The sequence below is a fragment of the Egretta garzetta genome, unplaced genomic scaffold (genome assembly GCF_000687185.1).
Source record: "Egretta garzetta isolate BGI_Z169 unplaced genomic scaffold, ASM68718v1 scaffold55, whole genome shotgun sequence".
Lineage (NCBI taxonomy): Eukaryota > Metazoa > Chordata > Aves > Pelecaniformes > Ardeidae > Egretta > Egretta garzetta.
The window spans coordinates 3409438-3420676 of record NW_009259863.1 but is presented as its reverse complement, the minus strand read 5'-3'; the positions used below and the strand labels follow the sequence as shown (position 1 = coordinate 3420676).

Sequence of the window (11239 nt, the reverse complement as noted above, 5' to 3'; positions counted from 1 at the left end):
AGCACCGCCTTCCCTGCCCCGCGTTTACTAGGTCTTGTCCCTTCTTGGCAGTGCTTGTCCCTTCCCACTTATCCAGCTGCGGGTGCCTTCTTGCCCCACATAAACCCGAGGAGCAAACACCAATTTAGACCCTGCTGTTCTTCCTGCTATTGGTCTGACCTATTCCGGGCTCCTCCTCCTGTCTCTCAAACTTAGCATCATCAACAATTTCTGTGTTAACTCTTGTGTATAGTACCCACTGTAGGAAGCGCGGGAGAAAATGCGGTCATAAGCAGTTCCTGGGGGATTCAGCAGCCTGGTGGTATTTCCAGATCCTATTCTTGGATGAGATGCTCTTTTCCGAGGCAATGTGTCCACACTTCTTGCTTGCTACTGGAATGCAAATAATTAATATCTATAACGCTTTGGAAGAGCCATCACTCATGTGGTTGCGAGTGTGCTTTCTATACAGTCTGCACAATGGAGGCCTGTTATAGCCGTGAGGTGAGGGATTGGAATAAGAGCACTCTGTGCAGTGTAGACTGAGTTAGTAGAAATAGCCTGCAGAATGAATCATAAAAATGAGGAAGGGAAGACCTGAACATGAGAGGACAACAGCTGTACCATGCAAACTGCAGTCTTTTATGTGGCCATTAATCCATGTTTTATAAAAATGGATGCTAACATCGCTAAAGAGTGGAAATAATGTACGACTGAAAGTAAGGATGGCAAACATGGCATCTCTTCAACACCACTAATTCATGGTTTATTTTGCTTAATAAATTAAGGCTCGGGACACACTGTAAGAGAGATCTTGAAAACCTGGGGTTTATATTTCTTGGAATAATTTAACTTTGAGTGGTCTTTACACTTAGTGTTGTAGCCCAGAATAAAACTGCTACTCGGCTTTCTTTTCGCTATACCAAGTAGCTTCCACTTTTAATTTCTGTAGTTAGCTTTAAAGATTATACCTATAAATACAGTGTTCTCAACACCTAGACTTTTTTCTGCTATCATTGTCTGTTACTCAGTCGTTCAGTTTTTATGGGCATTTTACATTGGCAAACCCTCAGGAATTTCAAGCAGCTAGAAGGGCACCTAACTACAAGCCACGCTGGCTAGATCTAATTCAGTATAATTAACTGAAGTAATTCAGCACAGTGGTAATGTATTTCTAAGAAAGCAAAAGCTCTAAAAAGTCTGTATTTATTATCTGCCATAATTCTGCAACCTACTCTTTTTAGAAGGCTTAGCTCTACCTCATGGAGTAAATACATTGTGCAAAGAGCTGAGCTGATGCATGCTATATGAAATTTCTGTAGCTGTTATTTTAATGGAAGTTTATATTTTTTGAAAATCAATTTTCTCTGGTCAACTTAAATATTGTTAAATCCAAGTCTTAAAAATACTAAGGGGAGAGAAATTATTTGGAGGAAATTTCAAAATTGCATTTTTTTTTATGTTATTCTGGCATATTATGTCAGAAACGTTTTTTTTATGACAAGGGAATATTTTTGAAAGGTAGTATTATAAAGTAGCAATGACAAAGTCCACTAAATTGGGATATGAGTATTCATTATGTAGCAGCAAAAACTGAAAATACAGACAGCTACTGACATCTGCCTGAGTGGTGTCAATATAGCTACACGATGGATGGTATATTTCTGTGGAAAACTTCCCAAGGCTTACCTATTAGTTTCTAACTATTTCTGAAAAATCTAATTCTAATGTGTGTTTCCAAATGATTCATTATCAGAGAGACACTGACAAATTCAAAAGGTATTACAAATGAAATTATTCTGTCTGGGGTGACTGACAAATAATCAGTGTAACCTGTTACACAGATTAACATTTATACTATGTTCAAGCTGAAAATATTTGAAACTATTCTTGAGGGTGGAAGAGCATAGCAGTAGCTATGCAAAAATAATCTGTCCTTGGCTTTTTCATTTCAGGGAAATGTCTTGGTAGTGAGCTCATAAATTCTAGAGGTGTATGCAGTGATGGAGAGATTAATAAAATGACGTATAATCTTTGATGATGCTTAATTTTTGTGGGATTCAAGAGTATTAATTGATGGGACAGTCCAGCAAAGGAAAACAGTCTACTTTACAAAATGCATTTGAAAGATTTCGCAATGTAAAGACTTTTTTTTGTGACAGAATACAACTTCTAGTGCAGCACTTTCTGCCTCTTCTAGCTGTAAAGTGAGGGTGAGGAATGTATTTTTTTTTCAGGAGAGTTTACTCTGTTTAAAAGATAACTATTCAGTTGATTTTCTGTGATAAAATAATTTGATCTTGTATGATTAAGAAAAAGGTTTCTCTGTACTTTTTTCTGCATTTCTTTGTGTTACAATTAAATCCTTTGAAACTTACTTTTCCTTCCTGATCGCTGAAACAAGGTACAGTTCTAGCTGGTGAATGTAACTTTTCTGGATAGTGAAGGTTTTACAAAAAAAAAAAACCTCAAACTGTCTGCCCTTCTTTCAAATACTGTGACAGGAAGTAGTAAGGGATCTGCTGTGTCAGCGAGGGGAGCAGCACATACCTGCAGATTATAGATAGATTTTGGGATGCGGTTATTTTTTGATGTGTCAGACTATTGAGTTTTCAGTAGCAGGGTGATAAGATTTGGGTCAATTGGTGTCTGAAGACTTCAGGGTGAGGGAAACACAAAAATAGTGTAGAAGAGCTGGTTAAGAATGAATGAAATACTCAGATTTACATTGCTTGTTCTTTGATCTGTGGCAGGGCTTTGGCTTTGGTGCTGCTAAAAGCTGCATCTTTAATTTTAAATGGGGGATTAAAATAATAAATAATAAATAGGGGATTTAAATAAGGGAACAGGTAGCATATGGATACTTACATGTTGATGTTTCTGATGTACAGCTTTGTCAGTGTGCCTGGGCCTCCTTTACGGCAGTATTGATGTTTCAGATAAACCTGTTGAGTATGTGTTGCTGTTAGGCAGGTCTTTGACAGTGTCCTGTTTGATGAGAGATGGGTGAACAAGAGAGATCAAATTTGATTATGCTCAAAGGCCAAAGCTCAGCAAACCATATTCCATCCAAGTGTTGTTTTTGAGAAAGGACACCAAAAATTTCTTTTAACAGTTCTGAACACATTTTTGTGGCTATATTGCAATTCATATGCTCATAAATCTGCTTGACCTGTCAAAAATGTTTTGTCAGTTAAGTTAATTCTTGAAGGCTGCCCTAGACAATGGGATTTGAGCCAGTGTGAACCAGAGTAGAAAGCACATCAGTATGAGAGTTGTAAAGTTGAGATTTTCTTACCGACTCTGCCACTGATGTGCTGTCTGGTATTGATTTCCTTTTTTATCCCATGCTGTGTTTAGACTGTGAGCTCTGTGAGCTCTGTTGGCCAAAATCTGTTCCTACAGAGGACCTGGGTCTCCGTTCTGGCCTTTGGTGCTGTAATATCCATAAATGTTGCAAGAATGAATGCAAGTTCTAATGCTTAAATCATGGACACATGGCAACTTGGCATTAATTTTCAGTTAGGCACTTGTGACCTTAAACTTTAAGGTTTTGTGTACAAGGAAGGGGGAGGATGGTAGTAAAACTTGACTGTACTCCACATCAGCACTTTGAAGTGACATTGATTGGTAGGTGGGTTGTAAATGTCAAGGTATCAGTGAGAACATGGGGTGGTCCAACATTACCGCTGGGGAACAAAGATAGACATTGAATGATCTTTTTAGGTACAGTAATTAGCAAAAGAGTCAGGCGAGGGATTTTTTTTTTTTTATTTTTAACTGCCTGTGGTTTTAGCTAATTTCATGTCAGTTAAGGTACAGTTTCCCTCTTGCTGAAAAGTTTGTTGGTTATTGTCACTTCTTATTTGGTTCTTCTGTTAGTGTGCTGAGTCAGCTTTTCCCATTTGTTTTGACATCTAAGGTGCTATTAATCCAAATAGCTCTGTTGCTTTTGTATACTGTTCTGACCAGTGTTTATTACTACTACTTGAAGAAATACATATAACAGGGATTTTTTTAATGGAGTCTGTTACTGTTGTTATGACTGGTCCTTGCTCTCAGTCATTTGGCATGGGTAAGCTGAAGGAAGGTGTTTACAGGACAACAGACCAAGTCTTATATTTTGAGTACTGCAATGTTTCCAACATTAGTCCAGTCAATAACTAGATTTACAAAAGCACTAGCCAGATTCAGTGAATTGGAAGCAACAGACAGTATTCGGAAAGGTACATAAATAAAATGGAAGGAATTGTAATGTTACTGTGCTGTCTTCAGCAGCTTCAGACTCACTGATTCAGGTAGGTCAATACAGTAGAGAAGATCTTCAACATCTAGGATTTTGAGTATCCTAAATAAGCACCCTGAGCTTTTTTCCTTTCTTTAGTTAGATTCCTTCAGATTCCCCTCCCTGCCCTTGCTCCCAATTTAGGCAATTGGGGTTTTTTAATTTCTTTGTAGAACTACTTTATTTTTCTGAAGTCCGACTTCTGAGAATCAGATTTCTTTTAAAATTGACAATCATTAAAAATACAGGAACCTCTGTTTTATATTCATAAGTGTAAAATACAAGCTAATACATGAAAATAAAGTTTAAAATGTAAGCTAATATATGAAAGTTGTCACCCCGTGGGTGAAGAGGGGATGAGAAAAAGTAATTACAGTGAATGTTACTTAAAAGTGTGAAACATAACTTTTGCTTAGTAAAATAAATGGTGTAGGAACACTATTAAAACTGAATAAAACATATGCAAAGGAAAACAATAAAATATCAAGACAAATTTATCTAATGAAAATCCAAATATGTAGTTGGAAAATTAAACACTTGCACATACCTGGTGTTTAAGAGAGACTTAATTCAGAATGCAGTCAAAGACAGAGTATGCTTGGCCTGTACGTCGGCTAAGAAACACTCAGGATTTCTAGTGGTATATACAGTTTGTGATCACCTCTGCTTGAGGTGGATTTTAGACAAGATGGTAGAAGCATGCTGATGCAGTTGCATTATCTCTGCTAAACTGTTTTGCTTTGTTCTGATAAGAAAATAATACAACAGAAACTGAAGTAATTTTTGCCTCTTTCACAGACAAACTAAAGAGTGAGAAACTATGTACAGATTAGTTTGAAAGGTTGAGATCTCAGTTTCTTTCCTTAGCAAGTGATTATTCTGGCTATTTATTTTTTAATTTTTTAAGTAATTTAGAGCTGTTAGAGATGTAATGAAAACGTAGTAAAGGGGGACAGGATGAAAATCGTGCCATATCAGATCCTACAGCATGTTTATTTCATAACAGTATTTGTTGGGATTTGAGACAATATTATGACATACCTAACTTCATTAAACTAATTCAACAACTGAAGAAATGAGTTTTATAAGCTGGAAGACTCAGACTGAAAAAGAAAATGATGTTGAGAACATGAAGAGAGTCACAGAAAAGACCTTTAAGATCATCAGGTCTAACCATTAACCTAGCACTGCCAAGTCTACCACTAAACCATGTCCCCAAGCACCATATCTATACCCATCTTTTAAGTACCTCTGGGGATGGGGACTCAACCAGTTCCCTGAGCAGCCCGTTCCAATGCTTGACAACCCTTCTGGTGAAGAAATTTTTCCTAATGTCCAATCTAAGCCTCCCCTGGTGCAACTTGAGGCCATTATTTCCCCTCCACCTATCATCTGTTACTTGGGAGAGGAGACCAACACCCACCTCACTACAGCCTCCTTTCAGGGAGTTGTAGATAAGGGTGATAAGGTCTCCCCTCAGCCTCCTTTTTTTCAGGCTAAACAACCACAGCTCCCTCAGCTGCTCCTCATAAGGCTTGTGCTCTACACCCTTCATAAACTTCATTGCCTTTCTTTGGACGTGCTCTTCAATGTCTTTTTTAGAATAGAATCATAGAATCATTTGGTTGGAAAAGACCTTTAAGATCACTGAGTCCAACTGTACCTGTCCACTGTTAAACCATGTCCCTAAGCACCTTCTCTACCCATATTTTAAATACCTCCTAGGATGGTGACTCAACCACTTCCATGGGTAGCCTGTTCCAGTGCCTGACGACCCTTTCAGTGATGAAATTTTTCCTAATATCTAATCTGAACCTCCCCTGGCACAACTTGACGCAATTTCCTCTTGTCCTATTGCTTGTTACTTGGGAGAAGACACTGACATCCACCTTGCTACAATCTCCATTCAGGGAGTTGTAGAGGGCGATATGGTCTCTCAGCCTCCTCTTCTCCAGGCTAAACGATACCCCAGTTCGCTCAGCTGCTCCTCGTAAGACTTGTGCTCCAGACCCCTCACCAGCTTTGTTGCTCTCCTCTGGACATGTTCCAGCAACGCAACGTCTTTCTTGTAGTGAGTGGCCCAAAACTGAACACAGTATTTGAGGTGTAGCCTCACCTGTGCTAAGTACAGTGGGACCATCGCTTCCCTGGTCCTGCTTCTATGAGTACCTACTGGCCATGATAGTTCTGATACAAGCCAGGATGCCATTGGCCTTCTTGGCCACCTGGGCACACTGCCAGCTCGTATTCAACCGGCTGTCAACCAGTATCCCCAGGTCCTTTTTCACCATGCAGCTTTCCAGCCACTCATCCCCAAGTCTGTAGTGTTGCATGGGGTTGGTTTGACCCAGGTGCAGGACCCAGTACTAAGCCTTGTTGAACCTCATGCAATTGGCCTTGGCCCATCGATCCAGCCTGTGCAGGTCCCTCTGTAGAGCCTTCCTACCCTCAAGGAGATCAACACTCCCATCCAGCTTGGTGTCATCTGCAAACTTACTGAGGGTGCACTCGATTGAGATTTTATAGTAAACATAATGTGGGAGAAATTCTGGAATTCATGTTTAACTGGCATGCTTTTTCTCTTTAATAGGGTTTTTGGTGATGAATCACTTAATGAAAGATTTTGATTGCTGGGTTACTTCTATGAGTACCTGCTGTTGCATTGACAGGGGCTGATTGAAACAAATCACTCTAGGACATACAAGAGAAATTACTTTATTTAAGGAATGGAGGAGAGTGCTGTCTATACCTTTAGCTTTTCTTGATGGTCAGATCTTACTGGACCCACACTCCTATATCTTGCTGTGCTACATGGTGTAGTAGTCTCCCTGATGCTCCAGGAGCCAGTGGGTGGGAGAAGTTTCACGTCTGTCCAGACTGAACCTGGCTGGGATGTCCTCCTCTGTCATTTGCTCCTTTGCCTCCTTTGTGACTGTTCCTCTGCTCCTCCATACATAAGACTTTTCATATTCTGTTGCTTCTGATTAACTACCCAGCGGGAAAACACTTTTGAGTTATTGTGTGATGGGAATACGCTTGGTATGTGCACTTTTTCTGTGAGTGATGCCAAGCCACCGGCCTTTAGGGTTCAAGTGGAGGACACAGCTGTGTTCCAGGGGAACAATACATTCCTTCTTGGAGCTGTTAGCATTATCTTTGGAAATAAGTGGCCATGAAAACTTAACTGTGTTTTTACCTATACCTCTGGGTATTTTCCCTGGTGTTCCAAGTGTTTCAAATGCAAAATAAACTGTTCAAAATTAATGCACTTTAGGCGTTGTGTAAGGGAAGAAATTTGGTGGGTTTTGTAGCAGCTGTTTCTTACAGTCGGCTGTCTAGCAAGAAGCATATCTTCCATTGTGGGTCCCACAGATTCTACACTTCATGTGATAGTTAATCTAGTAGTGCTAGAAATAATATTCTAAACTTGGTACTGTACAAGTTACACAAAGAATTGAGAAGTGGTTTCTTGAACCAGATAAAGCAAAATTTTGATTTCACATGCTTTACTGGGATAGCCTGTCTATTTTAAAAATTGTAGAACAAATTCTTTAATCTTAGATTTTGTGGTGGTAGGATTTTTATGCAACACCACTTTGTTTATATCCTTGCATTGACTTTTTGATGCAAAATTTGGATAGAACTTATACTTGATCATAGACTTGTGCTCCAGAAATAAAGCTTTCATTACAATTCCTTTTGAATTTTCTCTAATAACTAGTTAGGTGTCATGGAGGGTGGCTGTGGCCATTGCATGTATAGTTGCTTTGACAGTTATTTTGCAGTGCTTTTAGTGTTCTGAATGGTTGTCTTGCAAAACTGTAGGTATTCTTTTTTCATCCCTTTGCTGAAGACAGAGGTTGATTTCTGTCAGCAGTGATTTTTGTGGCAAGAGCTAACATTCTGCTCGAGCTTTGCTATTTAACGTGGCTCTCAATGAAGTGGTCAGTGCTGCTTTGGTAAAAGCAATGTTTGAGTAACAATTATATACATGTTCCTCTCCTACCCAGGAAAAAACTGAGTTATATTATTGTAAATGTGTTCAAGGCCCCTGCCACTCTTTAATTTTGGGTACAGAAGGTTTCTTACAGTAATTCATGGGTGTTCTATCATAGTGGCATTGGCACTTGTTAGTGTCAGAGTTCACCCTCATTTTATCCTGTTACTATTGTGCTCATGTGATGCTAATATGAAAAAAAAGTCATTACAAGAAGGTGTTTTAAAGTACTGGATTGGGCCATTTATAATTATTTTCTTACTTTGAGCCACTGCAGTTCTTTTAGTTTATACTGTATAGTATCAGCGTTTTGTAACAACGTGGCATAATAAGAATAGATTATACAGTGCAGCATAGCACTTCTCTGTTAGTTTGCTGCTTTATCTGTTGCCAGATTTGGAAATTATTTTGACAACTGCAACAAGAATGTGGAGTGCTATAGGTGCTAGTTGGCATGGTGTATATGTAGATGCACTGCATTGTTTGATAAAAATAGTCCATTTTTTGGTGACGGAGCTTTCAAATTATAACACTCTTGCTGCTGTAAGACTGTTAACCTACTTACTAAATGCACCTGATTTGGCTTGACTTTCCTTCTTGCTGGCTGTTTGGTCAGTAGGATGTCGTGTATTAGACTGTTTTCTCATGGTTAGTGTGTAGGTACTGTAAAGACAACATGCTCTGCAAAGGCATAGTGCCATACATACCTGACTATTGTGTTCTTCTGAGCTGCCTATGGGAGAAGGAAGAAAGAATGTCATGTTTTTTTTTAAAAAAAAAAACAAAACCAAAACAAAATGAAATATTTTCATGCTCACCTGTTGTTTTTGTAAATTTGTGAAATAAATAGATTGCATAAATAGGGTTGAAATTGTAGAGCTCTTACATGTGTATGGCTAGGATTTTCCCAGTTGATTGCTAGAACAGGAATGTCCCATTAATGTGTATAAGGAAATATACTTACTGTTCTAGTAAATATGAGTAGGTACTGGATTTATTTAGTGGCAGGTTGCTGGAACAGGGGTCTAGGAAGTAATTTAAGCACTACAAACTCTAAATCACACTGCTTCTTTTCCTTTAATTAATGCCTTCATTCAAAAAAATAAATCCTGTCTAGTGTGTGGGAGGAGGCTGATGGAGGATCGGGAGAGAATGTGTGTCCTTTTTCTGTCTCTAAAAGCTCGAACAGCTTTATGTGTGCCAAAAGTCTCCCAGGCTTTCCTGTAAGCCAAATTAAGCCAGGCACTACTGCATTACTCCATTTTTCTTGCCTCCATGACCATATTTCTTACAATTTAACTCTCTCCACTCAAAGTATATGCTTATGCTGAACTTCTGAAGAAACATTTTGCTGACTTTTTTTTCCCCATTCTGTTCTGTAGTTATACATTCTTATTAGTTGAATCTGTGCTGCCATAGTTGCATTTCTGCTATATTGCAAAGAAGTAATACAGAAAATAGGGAATCCCTTCTCGTAAAATGTAGATGCTGTCTTTGAATACAGTTCCTTAAGTTTTACCTAAACTTCTTTAAAATTGAAGTTTCTAAAAGGCTCTTAGCCCTTTTGAAGCCAGCTCAGAATTCTCATATACTTGATCGAGGTCAGATTTTCACCTAAAATTACAGAAATTCTATTGAATGTAATGATAGATGAAAAATAATAGACATAAGGCCTTGCTGCTTAAAAATAGTTAGTTACTATGAAGTACTTGGTGGTTCCCTCTATGAGTAGAAATACAGTCCTTCTCAGTTTTGGACGTAGTGTGGCAGGCTCCTGAGCTTTCTCAGCTCCATTGATCTTAGTGGAAGCTGATCTCACATTTTTACATTTAAAGGTAAAGAAAGATGGGTGCTCACAGTGCTGCTAACCAGGTGCGCTTGTTTTTGTCCCCCTCCCTCTGGTGTCCCACCCCCTTGGGTTGGTCAAGGTTTAAACAAAGTTTAGAAAGGAGATGTTACACACACTCTGTAGAAGTGGTAGCGCTCTGATGCAGATAGTGGAGTTTATATTAACCTAGCGTGGGATTTCTTTTAAAAATAATCAGCTAGAGAATTGGTTTTTAGATGCGCAGTGGGCCGTACTAAGCCATAAGCAGATTTTTTTTTTTTTTTTGGTTACAATTCTAAAATACCTTAAGCATTCTTTATAAAACACTACAGCCAAAACAATTTGCTGGTTTCTTAGGTGTTTTACAATTTGTAGCTTATTTTCTTATGGTATTTTTCTTGTCTTTCTATAGGGCTGAAAGACACACAGGAGTCTTCATGGATATAGTTGATACATTTAACCATTTAATTCCTACTGAACACTTAGATGATGCCCTATTTCTAGGATCCAACCTGGAGAATGAAGTCTGTGAGGATTTTAGTACAAGTCAAAATGTCTTAGAGGATTCGCTGAAGAACATGCTCAGCGATAAGGATCCTATGCTAGGATCTGCAAGTGCCCAGTTCTGTTTGCCCGTTTTGGATAGCAATGATCCCAATTTCCAGATGCCTTGTTCAACAGGTAAATGTTATCATTTTTTAAGATTACAATTTAAAATACAGTTATACTCTAGTACCAACCCTTTTTTGTAATGTAGAAATAGTAATTTTGGATTTCTGTCTCCTTCCTGCCCTTTTTGTTGCACTGCTTACATGCCTGGCATGTAAACCATGTGCAGTTCTTCTTAACTTCGTCGCGTAACAATAGAGGAAGACCCTGATCTGGATCAGAAGTGACTTAGGCTTTGTCTTGAGTAAGTGTAAATTATTCCCAATTTAAGTCATGATTTGTATAGTGTAAGTACTGTGCCTAATCAGTGAAGTTGCTAGTTGTCTTCAAAAAATACAGTAATTCTGGATTTAGCAGTAGAATGAGAGCTGTACAAATTACTGCTCTGACCTCAGGGATATTCTGTTAGTGCTAGGCCTTCTAGTACTGGGCTGATACCAGATTCTGGGTGTTTTGCTTTGGTTGGCTTCAAACAAAACCT

At 38.7% G+C, this 11239-nt stretch overlaps 1 protein-coding gene across 5 annotated transcripts in view; it reads left to right on the top strand.

Moving 5' to 3' along the window:
- Positions 1 to 10490: 10490 nt before the first annotated feature.
- PHF3 (PHD finger protein 3) overlaps positions 10491 to 11239 on the top strand; it is a 42711-nt gene continuing 41962 nt past the window's right edge. For 2 of the 5 annotated variants that reach the window (XM_035895618.1, XM_035895615.1), the window contains exons 1-2: positions 10680 to 10770; positions 10928 to 11002. Coding sequence is in view for 1 of the 5 variants with exons in the window: in XM_009640065.2 (XP_009638360.2) it covers positions 10527 to 10770 (244 nt within the window). In the remaining 4 variants the exon portion in view is untranslated. Of the gene's footprint in view, positions 10771 to 10927; positions 11003 to 11239 lie in introns of all 5 variants that reach the window. The other 3 variants (XM_009640065.2, XM_035895614.1, XM_035895613.1) reach the window with 3 other exon arrangements.